Raw genomic sequence first — 16,321 nt, forward strand, 5'->3', positions numbered from 1 at the left:
GCATTTGAGAACAGGAGATGAAACTAGGAAAAATCTGTACAAACTCTAATTTATAGATCATTACAAAGGCTGCTCAGTAAGTTCGGAAAGGATTGGAAAACTCTGATCTCTATGAACTCTTGAAACTATCAAAAGTAGAATATTATTTTTTAAACAAAACCCTGCACTGAGAATTGTTACAAATCATATCCACATTGAGCAAGGTAAGGATAGTATGAGCAAAGGAAAAAAAAGGTCAAGGTAAAAGGTGGGAAGGCAATAGGGAAGCAGACTCTAGAATGTATAAGATAATCTCTCTATCCACATAGATATAAAAGCTTTTTTCTCAATAATATAGAAAAAAACAGAAGTGATAGTTACAAAGATATACAGCTAGAAAACCTTTCGTGACCTAGCCTTCCATCCTAAAAGTTGAGGAATTTTATGTAACACTAACCAACAGAAAAGAATCATAAACAAATTTCATACAGAATGATAATTTTTTAAAATAAGAAATAAAAGACTAGTATGATGTCCTTGCTTACAAACAGAAATATTGTAACCCAATATATAAAATCAAGCAGCAAAAAAAATTATGGAAAATGAGAATATTAGAAATCAGAATTAGAAAACCTCAGAAATGAGATGAAAACTCAGAAAGGTACTAGATATGAAAGAAAAAGTTACTTCAGAATTGAAAACCTAAACCAAAGAAACAAACAAACAAATATATATAATAGTAAATGCCTTAAGCGATATGAAAGGTAAAAATAAGAAAAATTGAAAAGATCAAAAAATATTAAAAGGTGAAGAAGCTCACCACAGAACTGTAATTTATTTTTAGTAAGTATCAAATGGAAATTCCAAAACTTAAGAACATAATAACTTAAAGAACTCAATGGATGGATTTAATAGCAGATAAGGCACAGCAGAATAGAAAGTTAAATTAACTTAAAGCCAGGCACTAGAAAACAAAAGAATGGACTATAGAAGAAAGAGGAAGTTGAAAGGTCTAATACACATGTAATTGGAATTCCAGAAAGAGATGCAAAAACCTCTACAAACTCCGAACAGAATTCATGCCAAAAAATGAAAATAAATAATACACACGCAGAACTCAGCAAATTGTAAGAAAACTTCTCAAAACCACAAAGAGAAAAATCTTAGCAGTCAGAGGAAACAATATTTTTAGCTGACTCGACAGAAACCACAGTAGCCAAAACAAACACATCCCTGTCCCCACCCCCCAAAAAACCAAAATGGAATGACATGTTTAAAGCACTATCAGTTTTGAATCATACACCAAGCAAAAATATTCTTCAAAACTAAAGGCAAATCAGAAGCTTTGTCAGAAAAATAACGGAGATGATTTGTCACCAGCTGATTCACATTAAAGGTAATTGCCTAGAGTTTCAGGCAGGAAAAAAATGATCTCAATGAAAACAGAAATTCAGAAGAAAGTGAAGAGTAACAGAAAGCACAAATATATGAGTAATAGAAAAAAAATCACTGGACAAAACAATAAGGATATCTTGTGGTATTTAAGATATATACAGAATTAAAATATATCATACCTAAATGTATCATGATAAATAGAAATTGATGAGGTGATAGAGTTATTAAAGTCTGAGTCTGGTTCATCTTCCATCCCTTCATTGGGATTTAGGGAAGAGCATAAATGATGGCAACATGCTGAGGATTTTTGTCAACAAATAAGATGATATAAAGTTTGAACCTCTGGTCCCCATATTATTGTATGTGAGAAGACTATTTTCTAAGCTTTGAAAATTAACATTATTTCCAAATCCTCATGAATATATAAAATGAATGTATGACCAATCAAACAACTTTTATATAAAAAGCTGAAAGATATGCTTACTGGTAGGAGAAATTATAGCTAATTTGCAACCATGTTTGTAACCAGGATCCACTCCCATCAAAGTGCGCCCTGGAACAGGGCTCGTTAAAAGAAGCTGACGAAGGTTGCGTCCAAACATCATTACTGATTCCTTCTCTGCATCTGATGTTAGTTTGGCTCTTTTGAAAAAAAAAAAAGAAGAAAAAACAGAGAAATGTATTTAGTCTTTCACTAAGTCAAATTTTCTTCCAGAAAAAGAACAGAATTCCTTTTATACAGTTACTCCTCAAGGAACTTTTATTATAACAAAATGACCACAAGAACAAACATTATAGACAAAATTATATAGTCTACTTTTGCTAACTGCACTAATATGAGATACCGTAAATAATTTTATGGTATAAAACCTTCTATTTGTTTTACCTGTACTCCATCTTTATCTGATCTCCCTTATATACAAAATTTATATATATACACATCTGTGTATATGAGAGAGTCAAAATGTATGAAGATTTGGACATCACATGGCATGTCATATTAAAGTTTATCAACTGATTAAAAATATAAACGCATAATTAGTGATAAATTACCAAATCCTAAGTAGCCTCCTCCATCATCAGTACCTTCACCTATACATAACTCAATCTTAACTTCTTACTCTATTCCAACTCCTACATCTATCCCCATGTCATTCTCACAGTGATATGATCACAGTTACTAATACCAGTCTAGAACCACAGAAATTTCCTAATTTTATCCAGAGATATTATTAAAAGTTATTAGAAATTTTAAAACTTCTAGGATAAAAGTATATGTCTATAAAGTACTTAAAGGCATTTGTAAATTAAGTTTCACACCATTTGTTTACTTAACAAAATATTATCTCCTGAAATTCGTAAGAAATTATAAAGAGTATGTCTTTTCTATTAGACCAGGTTTAAAAAAATGTATGTCATTGGCCACAAGAAAATCGAGAGTAAAAGAGCAATTTAAAGCACATTTCATATCATTGTTGAGGTAGAATTATTTACATATCTGAAGGCACACACAACTAATTAATATTTCCTTTTCTGGCTTAATTCAGTTTAAGGCTTTTCTTTCATCTCTAACATTTCACAGCCATTCTCCCTGTTTTCAGCCAGGCAACATGAAAAGTGTCATTATGAGTATTTCTAGATCTTCATTTTTACCTTTACTTACTGAGCGAGCATTTGTTGTCAGTCTTACATAAGGCACCATTATTGGTGTGAGAGATACAAAGCTGAAAAGAGGAGATCCCTGCTCTGAAGACCACTGTTTAATGGAAGAAACAGAAAAATAAACAGAAAGCAAATAACAATCATTAGTGTTATATTAATGGAAATGCATGGGAGGAATAGCTAAAATAGAAAGACTTTTTAAGTGATCTCTTCTCAGATGAATCAAGAACAATAAATAACAGTCGGGAAGACAAAAGTAGGAAGAGTAGATGGAAGACATGGAGAAGATACTCCAGGCAATAGAAGCAGCATATATATGTAAAGGCTCATGGCTCATTATAGAAAAAGCAAGTAATTTCATATGCTATAGTAAAAAGAAATACCAAGACATAAGGTTGCAAAGGCCAAAAGAAACCAGATCACAAAGGGTCATGTATCTTCTTCTAAAGAGGTTGGATTTTATCCTAGAGATGAAGATGATCTATTCAAGAATTTTAAGTAGAAGAGTATGAGATAATCTAATGGAAATTTTAAGATGGCAATGTGGAATATGTATTGCAAAATACAAGTCAGAGGTCATCCAAGACCCTAGTATAGTAATTCAGACAAGAAATAATGATGTCTTGAACTGACCACAGATAGATCCAGCTATTCCCTAGTAACCATGGTGATAAAGAGGTGGCAAAATTCAAAATATAATAAAAGATGGTAAAATAGATGACACTTGGTAACTGATGGATTGAAGAGGTAGGGGTGAAAAATGACATATGGATGAATGGTCATGACAGTCACAGAAATAAGAAATGCAGAAGTAGACTACCCATCATAAATAGTCAAAGAAATAAAATGACTGCAAAATAACGATAGTCTATATGATTTCTTTTAATACATACACATGAAGGGAGAAAAGTCTGTTTTCTGATAGTTATCTCTAGGTAGTGAAATTATGTGTTTTTTTTTCTTTGTGTTCTACAAAGTCTTTCAATTTTTCTACATTAGGACAAATTTTTTAGAGAATTAAAGTAATTTAAAAAAATCCATTGGGAGCTTTCCCCCTCAACTGCTGTTCAGGTAATTACAATATTTCTATCAAGAGACATATCTGTAGACACTGTCTGCAAACCAATTTATGGAATGAAGTAGGATATTTTTTTAACCACAAGCATTTTTTTTAAAAAAGGAAAGTGCTCTTACTTGCCACTGCTAATAGAAGTCGGAGAAGGATTATACATTAAACAATCCCACACTAAACTACTTTTATTAAACCTCAATGAAATTATTCCACAAGCAGTGAAGCTACGTTAAGTCAAATACATGCAAAAATGTCAATGTGCCACTGGACATTATATGCAACATGAAAAAACAAGATAAAAGAAAAATAGGCAAAAGGAAATAAAATTTTAAATAATTTTTTCCCCTTCATTAAGAAGAGAATCTTTATTTTTAAATTTTTAAATTTGATGCCTCAGCACTCAAAAGGAAAAAAAGTTACTTCACACAGGCTTGAAATGAAATGATTCCAAAAGAAACAATAGGGATAAATCAAGAGAATGAATTACTTTGACAAGAAGATAGACAAAAGAACTATGTGTCTTTTTATGTGTCTCTTTAAATAGTACCTCCTCACTCCCTGCTCTAAATACCTCCAAAGTTAATGGCCAGGTACAGTAAAAGAAAAACAGACACACATCATAAAGGCTGTTATAAATTCTAATGCGTTTGAAAAGATAACTAGAAACCTACACTTCCCAGATAAACCTTGCTGAAACCTATAAACGAATGAAAATGAAGAAACCTATAAACAAGTGAAAATGAAGAAAATCTATATAACATAGGAAGGAATATATAAAGAAATGTCTGGTTTCTAAAAATTGCCTACCAAGACAAAGGCTACAGAGAAGAAGAGAAGGGCATTTTTGCTTCCTGACATTACTTTTCTTTCCACCTCTTCCCCTAAAAACAACTCTGAACCTCACCTCTTTTGCTGTTCTTTGTAAATAGTCCTTCTGCTAGTCCATCTACATGGTCGCTTTAATAATCTCTTAATATCTTCTCATCACTGATGATGATTACTCATCCAACAACTCCCATTTAGGGTGAAAAACATTAGCTTTTTCTCTTCATAGTAATAAATTCATCATGTGCTCCACTGGTTTCCTTATGCTTTTTTTGGCTCTCCTACCTCTAAAAACTGCTTCCAACTAACTTCTCCATTAAGTTCTTAGTTTGTTTCTCCCAAGCCAACTCTCATCAATAAAACCATTTGTTTAGCTTGGTTGTCAAACTGCAAGATGGATATTACAGAACTGGAAGGGGTACACATTAAGTGGTCGAGATTTGAAAAGTATATCATAATTAAGAACTGTTTTTTGATCTATGCATATGAATGCCTCTACAAATTAAAATTTAGGCTTAAATTTAAAACTGTGATTGTGACTCAGTTCTTTGATCTAGTTAATAGATCAAAAATATTTACTACATGCTTTATTTTAATAGGCCTATTACCACACATAATAATGAACGTTACACAAAATTAGACAAGATGCATACCTTAACTCTCTACAGAGGAGAGGACAAATGAGGCGTTTAAAGGAATCATCCAGTGATTTGTTTAAGATCTTCATTAACTCTGGCCTTGCAAAGCTACGTGGTCTCCATCTGCAAAAATGAAAAGAAAAACTAATTTACTAATTAATAATGAGACCAAGAAAGAGCTCCTAAAAGAGGGGAGCAGAAATGGAACTGAAAAAGGGGGAGAAACTTTATTGAAGCCCAAGTACCATAATTTGTAAGGAGAGACTGTGATGTCTGGAAATTATTAACTATGACATCTAGAGTTCTTATTTTTAAAAACCTAGTAACCATGGTCACATGAAAAACTTAAGGGAAACTTTCCTATTTTGGGAAGTGTCTCCAAAACATTATTAATAATTGTCAAAATCTTAAGATATAAGAAAATTATCAAAAATTACTAAAACATTGCTATGGACTAAACTGTGTCCCCCCAAATTCACATGTTTAAGACCTAACCCCCAATGGGATGGTATTTGGAGACAGGCTTTTGGGATATAATTTGGTTTAGAAGAGGTTATGAGAGTAGGCCCCTAATGATAGGATTAGTGTTATAAGAAGAGAGATCATAAAGGTCTTTCCCTCTCCATACCAAGTGAGAACATAGTGGAAAAGCAGCTATCCGCAAGTCAAAAAGAGGGCCCTTATCAAAACCCAAATCAGCCTGTACCTGGATCTTGGACTTCACAGCCTCCAGAACTGTGAGAAAAGAAATTTCTGTTGTTTAAGCCACCTAGCCTATGGTACTTTGTTATGGCAGCCAGAGCCAAAACAGACACTGTATCCTTCTTTTCCCATTTACTTATTTCTTCCTGAGAGTTAAAGTAGATTGATCAAAGGAGAAACTCTTGCTTCCCCCCTTGCCTCTTGTTACTCTACACCATTGCTCAGACTGTACGGTTCTACCAGGCAAGTATATCTGCATATATGAATGTATGCTGATGAATATAAACGGCAGAGAACAGACTGTTAGTGGACACTGGAAAAAGAACAGTAAGAGAAAATGCAACCTATAACAAATTAATTCAGCCCTAACCTTCTGTGTTTTCATCCATTTACAGCATCTCTGACCTTGCCCTTCAATGGCTCTTGAATAATAAGGTATTAATGGTTTCTAATTAATCATTGAATAGACATAGGAATTCTCTCATCTCCCTTACTTATCTCAGCAAGAAAATTTCAGTGAACATTTAAGCATTTATAATGTGATACACCCAAAGTTACTTAATTGCAACTAACTGAATCCCTTCTACAAAAGAGTATTGAGGAGAATAGAGTTTTGTCTTTTAATTTGAATGAGAATGCTTTTAGGCAGGACATACATCCTTCCTTCTATCCAAATGCCTGTTAATCTCTACTGTCACCTTTACCTGAGGGCATAAGAAGTAGGGAAGAGTAGGATATGAATCAGACACGTATTGTTGTTATTTTTTTATTGTTATTTTGGGGAACCCAATGTCAAGAAAGACTTCCCAAAAGAAACACATGAGATGGATATTTAAAAATAAATTGTGGTTTATATAATTAGATTAAACAAAGGAATAAAAGCATTCTGGGGGGAAAAAAACTGTAGTATATGTAAAAATTTACTGGCATAAAAGAGAATAGTAAGTTAAAAACTGTAAGTATATTAGTATGTTAGGGCATGAAATGGCAGGACTTGGGGGACAGAGGTGGCTTGGGGAGATAAACTAGAAAATAAGGCACTGACCACATCATTAAGAGTCATACACCAATGCTATGGAGCTTGGCTAGTTGGAAAAGATAACATGGTCATGGGACAATATGCTAGGAAGATAGTCTTTTGAGGTAAGAAGACCCTAATGAATTGATTTTTTTTTTTTAATGTATGTATTTGATGTCTACTGGGCTCATTTCCCTTTTAAGGCCAAACCAAGGTTTCCCCATTGCTTATGGGAAAAAAACAAATCCTTAATATTACCTACCCAGTCTCTCAGGAAGCCCCAACAGTCTTCCTTAAACTCAAGATCCTCCTTTGGTGTGACTGCTCAGCTCCCTCTCCTTGCTCCCCTCCCTTAAACAGTCTATTTTATACTTGAAGATGCTTCAATTTCACCCTTCATAGCTGACCTATTTCCTATTACTACCACCTAGTCCAAGTCACCATCATTTTTTGCCCCTACACCTACTCTTGGTCCTTTCAAACAGTTCTCTATTCTGCAGCCAGAGTGTTCTTCTTAAAATACAAACTGATTACTTCATCCCTCTGTTTAAACCTCTTACTGGCTTCCCATCAACCTAAAGATAAAGAACAAAATCAATAGCATGCCTAAGAAAGCTAAGTATAATCTGGACTGTGCCTCAATCTTGACTTCTTGTTGCTTCCTCTCCCTCTCTTGTCTCTGACCAATGTGGGCATCCAGCCCAGATACATTAAGGTTCCCCATAACAAACTCCTGGGACACACTGCACTTCTTTGTAACCTCAGCTCACTCCTAAGCATTTGTTCAGTATCTTCTTCATTAAACTACATTGTCACCAAAGAGAGTATATTTATCAGGTTTACAGGTGGATCCCCAACATCTAGTACATAACCTGAATGGATAATTACACGGGAGAGGTGGAAGGTGGGAGAGGTAGAAACAAAGAAAAGAGGAGTGGGGGGAGGTGGGAGAGGGGAAAGAGGAGGAGGAAAGATTGAAAAAAAAATCTTAAATTATACTAATGTGTTTAAAAGAAAAACATTTTTTGAGAATGGTTCTTTAGTTCTCAAAGAACTATTTTAATTAGCTTTTAGTTCAGTTTAGTTCTCAAAGAAGTGTTTCTTCAATTATCTATATGAAGTGAAACCTCTAGAACATGACTGAAAATTACATCACTATTCCACTGTGATATAAAGTATAATAGTATAGGTTAAATATTATTACTAATTATCCAATTGGAGTAGAACTGAATTAAATAAAAGCCAAGAAAAAGCAACTAAATCACAAGAAAAAACATTATTTGACATTCACTTGACATAAAGATAACAGATTAAAAGCACAACTAATACCAACTTAAGACAGATTCTAATATTGAGTACTATAAATATTCATAGAAAAATAAGCTAGAAGTTGTCCCCAATTTACTGTGATCTATTTATTAAAAACAGCTCTAAAAATTAGCATAATAATTCCACCTATCTGTAATTATCGATACCACTGAAGGCCTAACAATTACATGAAATACCATTTAATGCTCTCAAATCTGTGAGAAAGATATTATTCACCATTTTAAAAGATAATGACACTGACAAAGAAATTTAGTAACATGCTCATAGTCACAGTGTGAGACAGGAGTAATGTAACTTGAATTCGGACTCGGATGTAGCCACTTAGGATTTTGTTCTTATGAAACTATTATAAAGTTTCATTATATATTAAATTAAAATTATATAATTTCATAATATAATTTTTTAAATCTAGGATTTCTTCTAGGTATTTATTTCCTTTTTATTTTTAATGGAATTTACTTATGTATAAAGGAAATAAGCATTCATTTTGAAAATGACAACTACATGGAAAAGCATATAAGAGAAAATTAAAATCTCACACCAGAGCTAAAGAGTACACTATACCTCTTCAAACATTTTCCTATGCATACATAGATTTTTTTTGCCTTTACAAAAATCATACTGTAAATACTAATTATAAACTGTTTTTAACCTAATATGACATGTTTATATCTCAACTTTACCTCTATCTCAACTTTTTCAAAATGGTTACACAGAATTCCATTGTATGAAAATAACATAACTGGTTTAAGCAATTAACCTATTGATTAACATTTAGATGGTTGCTTTACTTGATGGGTCCTTGGTTTATAATTTCATCATTCAGTAAGTTGACCCTTCATGGAATTGGCTTTTGGCAAACTAGCTTCCAATGAATTAATGCAGAATCTGTTGGATAAGAGAGCTAATTCCCAAAGTACACATAACTTGTTCTTCTCAAAGAACAATTCATCCAGCTCTTCAGAAAGCATTCCTAGCAATCTAACCAAAGGTCAGACAGACCTAGTTAGTGATTAGCACATACAAAATCTCCATCTGCTAACTGCTAGGCATGCCACTTTACCTCTTTCCATTGGTTTTCTTATTCATCAATTGGCAGCTACAAATCTGCTCTATCAACCAAATAAATTGTTGTGGGGAAAAAAATACATGCTGAAAAGTCATAACTATTAAGATAAAAGTGTAATACAAACATGTGGTACTATTTTTAAAGGTTCCCTTGACAAATGAAAATAGATAATAAAAAGTTATATAAGTTTGAAAATTTCTCTGAAATATATAATAAATTTAATGTTTGTTTTAATCATCCTTAATGTACAAAATATTTTAGGTAAACTACATAGAATATGTTTAGGGGCTGAAATTGCAATATCCAATAAATTAAGTTGTTTCGATTATCCTTAATAACACATTTTACATACGTTTTATACAATATGTATTTAATTCATTTTTTCACAAGAGAAGACCTGCTCTTTATAGAAGATTGAAATCATACAGAAAATTATTAAAGTAAAAGTCCCTCTCCCCAGAAATAACCACTATTAGTAATTCTTATATACTCTCTCAGTTATTACTTAAATATATATATATATTTATTTTTTAAATATATAAAAAAGATACTATATCCATGGTCTGCCATTATTAGTTTGTTTTTTATACAATGGACATCTTTCCATATCGACACATATAGATCTCAGTATGGTATTTTAGAAACAAAAGAAATTCTATAAAAATCTATAAACAGACCTGTTTTGGATGCACCACCTACAGAATTCATTTTTAACTCCTTCAGGAATGTTGACCTTGACCGTCAGTACCTTCAAATTTTCTCCACGATTAATTGCCAGAATCTGAGTACAAACATATATGGCAAAAACTGATGATTCATAAAATATAAAAATAATCAATTTAACCAGTCGACATTTCTAGAACGAATCTGGTGATTATCCAGAACTATATCAATTATTTATCTGCCAAAAATATATGTAAGAATAATCATTTCTTAATACTTTTTTCAAGTTCTTAAAAAATAAAATACAAGTACAAAGCCTATGACATTCGCTGGAAGAGACTGGTGATTTAATGATCAAAATCTCAGTTCAGATTCTACTAATTGAAAATTAATGATCATCTGGTGATAGAAGGATATACTTTTTATATTTGTGAAAAAAAAATAAGATATATAGTGCTTACTAAATGTCGGGCCCATCTAAGTACTTTAAATAGGCTATCTTGTTTAATCTTTAAGGCCACCAATGATGTATGAATTATCATCTTTATTTTATATAATTTTCCAAGACTAAGTTTTCCCAAATCATAAAGCTAACAAGTAGAAAAGGAAGAATTTAAACTCAGATCAGCCTGATTGTACTCTTAATTAATATATTAAAGAGCAATCATTTTAAAACACATTAAAAACACTTCTTACAAAAGGGAAAACAAACCTAAAGCAGGCAGAATGAAGGGAATAATAAAAATAAGTGAAAAATTAACAAAAATAGAGAACAGAAAAATCAATAGAAAATATCAGCAAAATCAAAAGTTGGTTCTATGAAAATACCAATAAAATTGGCATACCTTTCACTAGACTAACCAAGAATAAAAGGACAAATATTCTAATTACCAAAATCAAGAATGAAAGAAAGGCTATTACCATGGATGCTACAAAAAAAAAGGATCATAAGAGTATACTATGAACAACTGTATGCCAAATTAGATCACTTAAATAAAATGGACAAATTCCTAAAAAGATGTAAGTTGCCAAAACAGAATCAAATAGAAGTAGAAAACCTGAAAGAATTTACAACAAAAGGATGAATTAGCAATTTAAAACTTTCCCACAAGGAAATGTCCAAGGCTAGGTGGCTTCACTGCTGAATTCTACAAAACATTTAAAGAATACCAATTCTTCACAAACTCTTCCAAAAAAAATACCATGGGGGGAAAAAAAGCTTCTCAATTGTTTCTATTTACTCTGATACCAACACATGACAAGGACATCACAAGAAAAAAATGGAAACCACCATGTCTTATGGATATAGATATAATGGTCCTCAAGAAAATATAAGTAAACCAAACTCAGAAACATATAAAAAGGACTATACACCAGGATCAAGAAGAATTTATTCCAGGACTATGTAGTTGGTTTGACATTAAAAAAAAAAAAAAAATCAATTCCCATAATACATCATAACAATAAAAACAAAATTACATGATCATCTCAACCATAACTTCTTTACCCAATTGTCTGTTGGTGGGCATTTAGGTTGCTTCCATAACTTGGCTATTGTAAATTGCTAGGTTTTAACAGAATGAGAGTACTCAAATTTTTTCTAAAGTTGCAATGAAATTAAATCAACAGAAAAGGGAGACAAAACATGACAATAAAATCCTGCAAAAGTAATTTTAGTATAGTCGGTCATTAGTTTTGTTAAAGTCTTTTCAAAGTCTTTTCATTAGGCTCTATCAATAGACTATACCTAGGCAAGTAAATTTTCACTCTTTTAACATTTTTTCAAATTATCAAAAGTATTCATTTCACCTGATGTGATAAATGCAATATGCTCAAAAGTAAAACTGACAACTTTAGATATAACGGTAAAACATTTCAAATCTTCAAGAGCAGAGACAATGTCATCTATACATAGATGACAATATATAATAAGTGTTTGAGAAATATTTGTGGAATAATTAGACTCTTCATGTTATGTTACATCAAACACACACACACATACTTTTCATATCTGTACCATCATAAGTTTTAAAAAACCACATTGTTAACAATGAAAGTAAATATCACATAAAAGGTAACACATTCTAGTCTTTTTCATTATCCTCTCCTTATAATAGTAAAGTGCAGATAGGAGAAAAAAAAAATTAAAAAATGGTTCCGGGTTCAGAGAACACTAACGGTCTCCTGATTAAGGGCAAGTATTTCATATATAGATGTAGGGCTGATTAAAACAAGGGTGTAATCAATATACATTAAGAAAACACAGGCTGCAATCGATACCAAAATAGACTTTAAGTTAAAAAAGCATTAAATAAGATAGACACTTTATAATATTAAAACCACATCTTGGTTTTGGAATATAACAAGGAGGATACATATCACACTTTAAAGATGTGATTAGGTGTGAAATCACCAAAAGAGTGGAGTAGAGAACTTCAAAATTCCATCCCTCTACAAAAGTAACAAATTAGCAAAAATTGTCAGAATCGAATTTTTCAAAACACTTGAATCTAATCAAAACTTACGACAAAAGAACCCTAAAGGAGAAAGAAGGTGCAAATTTTTGGTTAAAAGCACTTTTAACTTATTCATTTACCATGCCCTACTCTCCATCCTGGCAGTGGCTATGAAGAGCCTAGATTTCTTGTGCAAGTTGCTAATACCATAAAAAGAAAAATGGTATTTATTCTTAAAAATTTGTGATTGTGTTTTTCGATCTACATGGCCGCTTGAGGAATTGGCTCAAGGGTTTGCCTGTTTTGCCTGTGTCAGAGCTTCCCTGGGACAGAAGCAGCTTCCTGGGTAGCAGGAAACACTTGCTGCAAGCATTTAAAGGCAAATGTATTAGCTGCAGTCTCAAGGGGTAAGGAATAAAAGTTAGTGACAAGGAATTACAATGAGGGCAACATGACAGGCAGACCAAAAAAACTGGGAAGGAAAAAGCTGGGAAATGAGATACTTGAGGCAAAAGAAGCTTTTAAAAGTTCCTATGTATATGAGGGAATCTAGGAGGACACGTGCATGCTCAGGACTAAACACATGCTCTGAAAACACTTGAGAAGACCTTGAGCTTTCACCTCTGACTGCCCTTTGGGCTCCATGCAAAGAGAAAGTGTAGGCTACAGCAGAGTTGTAAACTGCCTCGCTAAGCATTGGAATGCCCCAACATAGCCCATATGTAAGGACTAGGTGAGTTAGTTTTTTGTTTTGGCTCCACGCATTTAAGGAAATCACTGTCAAATAATGAAATGTTCACTAAGTTAAAGGAACAGAAGCTTCAGTGGCCACACACAACAAAGAATTACAGACTTTACAAAAATAGTTTGGAAATCACTAAACAAACAACGAAAACTCAAAACAGCAACAACAACAAACACTAGGAAAACGGGGCAAATCCGAGTTTCAGTGCTGCCAACTTATTCAAAATGTCCAGTTTTTAACAAATATGACAAGTTATGCAAAGAAACAGTAAAGTATGACTCATTCGCAGGGAAAAAAAAAGAAATAAATTGGAACTATCCCTGAGGAAGCAAACACTGGTCTTACTAGACAAACTTTAAATCAACTGTCTTAAATATGCTCAGATTAAAGAAATCATAGACAGAGACCTAAAGGAAATCAGGAGCACACTGTCTCAACAACTACAGAATGTCAATAAAGAGTTGGAAATTATATATAAAGGAACCATATAGAAATTTGGAGCTGAAAAGTACAATGACTGATATGAAAAATTAACTAGAGAGGTTCAATAGCTAATTTGAACAAGCAGAAGAACGAATCAGCAAACTTGAACACTGGTCAATTGAGATTTTATAGTCTGAGAAGGAAAAAAAAAAAAAGAATAGAGCCTAAGAGACCTGTGGGACATGATTAAGCATAATGACATATGTATAACAGAAGACCCAGGGATGGGGAGAAATGAACAGGAAGAGTACAGAAATAATGGTAAAAAATTTCCCAGTTTTGATGAAGAACAACCTATGCATCCAAGAATCGCAATGAACTCCAAGAAAGATAAACTCAAGGAGATCCACAAGTAGACACATTATAATCAAACTGTCAAAAACCAAAGCCATAGAATCTTGAATAAAGTGAGAGATGTAACTCATCATGTGCAAGGGCTCAGTAAGATTAACGACTGATTCTACACAAAAACCAATGGAGGCCAGAAGACAGTGGCATGACATATTTAAAGTACTGTAAAAAAAGAAGTCAACAAAGAATTCCATATCCAGAAAATCTATCCTTCCAAAAGGAGATGGTTAATGGGTATAGAGTTTTAGTCTCGCATGAAGAAAAGGTTCTGCAAAGTGAACATTAGTGTGAATATACCTAACATTACTGAACTGTACACTAAGGATGATTAAAACAGTAAAGTTTAGTTTTATGTATTTTACCACAGTTAAAATTTTTTTTAAAAAAATGAGAAATTAAGATTTTCTAGATATAAGAACACTGCGAAAGTTTGTCACTAGACCTGCCCTACGTGAAATGTTACAGGAAATCCTTCAGACTGAAATGATAAAACACTAGATGGAACTCGAAGTCATACAAAGAACTAAAGAACACTGGTAAAGGCAGCTAATAGGTTAATATAAAAACCAGTACTGTATTTCTGGCTTATAACATCTTTTATCCCCCTTTATAATTTAAAAGTCACATTCTATGATGTAGATATAGCCTATGACTGCAACTAGAAAAAAAATTAGTAAACTTAAAAATGAAATTAAAAGATGATTTCTATAACTGAGATCTCTCATACTTTATTCTAAATCAAGTATCTCTAATTTGTATTTCACGTGAACAAGATCCAGAATTGAGCTCGAATTCATGTATACTTGGAAGCAGAGTCTAATAAGAAAGGTCATTGGTCAGAAAGTCAGGATACCTGAGGTGATATACTGTCAGCTATGCTAATAATTCTTAGTGTCACTTACTAACTTCTCCAGGTCTTGAATTGCCCATTTGTGAAATGGAAAGAATATGACAACATTATAGTAATTTATATGGGAAAAAAAAGAAAAATAGTTGACCTAAAATTCTTTAATTCCTTAGGGAGCAGGCAAAGACAAGTATTATTATTATTATTATTATTATTATTACTATCAGCATGCAGAAGCAGTTTCCTTATTTACCTGATGATGCTGGATATTTCTTATGTTGCACGAAAAATTCTGGTAGAGTACAAATTTATCAACATCTTTCTCATTTACTTTTTTTGAGGACACTTTTGTCAGAGATGACTGGAGAGAAATATATCTATTTTGGCACCTGTTCAAATACACAGATTTTTTTGAAAAGTAGTTATTAATATGTGTAATAAAGAAATATATTATATGGATTAAGGTTAGCAAAAAAGATATGGCATTGCCAAAAAAGATTTTTTTAAACGATGCCCAACTAGCATAGGTCCTACAGATCTATTTGTGTCAATCTAATCCTCCCATAAAATGCCTCAATGAGTTCAGATACCATCTGCAGTTATATAAGAGGCCAAAACTATCTACAAAGATTCAAACCAATAACTTTGGTCTAGATATCAACCTTCTCTAATCACTGAGTCAGCCAGTCGGAATCAATTAAAAGCTAAAAAGAAGAGAAATAAAATGTGCCAGGACAGCTTCCAAATGATAATGGATAAAACTGGACGAAATTTCAAAGGTATGATTACTTATAAAAACACATTTAAAAACCTGGGCAATTCTCTTACTTTAATTCATTCCTGCTAGGACCACTGAGAAAACAAAAAAGTTCTCTACCTTGTATTAACAAACACCCTGACAAGCTATAGTAGCCAAATGATTCATTTCCACCTTTCCTCTCCTCTGCATGGCTCACACAGCTAGAGATATGGAGAGAAAGGGAGAGCAGACCTTTGGCAAAACCCTGTCTTCTCTTCTGATACACAGCCAAAAAGGAAGGACAAAGAATATAAAAATGAGATTTTAAAGTAATACCTTATTATAATG

General features: G+C 32.6%; 1 protein-coding gene across 3 annotated transcripts in view; it reads right to left on the minus strand.

Moving 5' to 3' along the window:
• The window catches only part of SRBD1 (S1 RNA binding domain 1), a 172,236-nt gene that overhangs the window by 127,653 nt on the left and 28,262 nt on the right, over positions 1-16,321 (minus strand). For 2 of the 3 annotated variants that reach the window (XM_016142213.2, XM_016142214.2), the window contains exons 9-12: positions 15,488-15,623; positions 10,367-10,470; positions 5,587-5,694; positions 1,859-2,016 (exon numbers count right to left, since the gene is read on the minus strand). In XM_016142213.2, coding sequence (XP_015997699.2) covers positions 1,859-2,016; positions 5,587-5,694; positions 10,367-10,470; positions 15,488-15,623 — 506 coding nt within the window. The remainder of the gene's footprint in view (positions 1-1,858; positions 2,017-5,586; positions 5,695-10,366; positions 10,471-15,487; positions 15,624-16,321) is intronic. The other variant, XM_036224031.1, reaches the window with a different exon arrangement.

Source organism: Rousettus aegyptiacus, unplaced genomic scaffold (genome assembly GCF_014176215.1).
Source record: "Rousettus aegyptiacus isolate mRouAeg1 unplaced genomic scaffold, mRouAeg1.p scaffold_m13_p_7, whole genome shotgun sequence".
Classification (NCBI taxonomy): domain Eukaryota; kingdom Metazoa; phylum Chordata; class Mammalia; order Chiroptera; family Pteropodidae; genus Rousettus; species Rousettus aegyptiacus.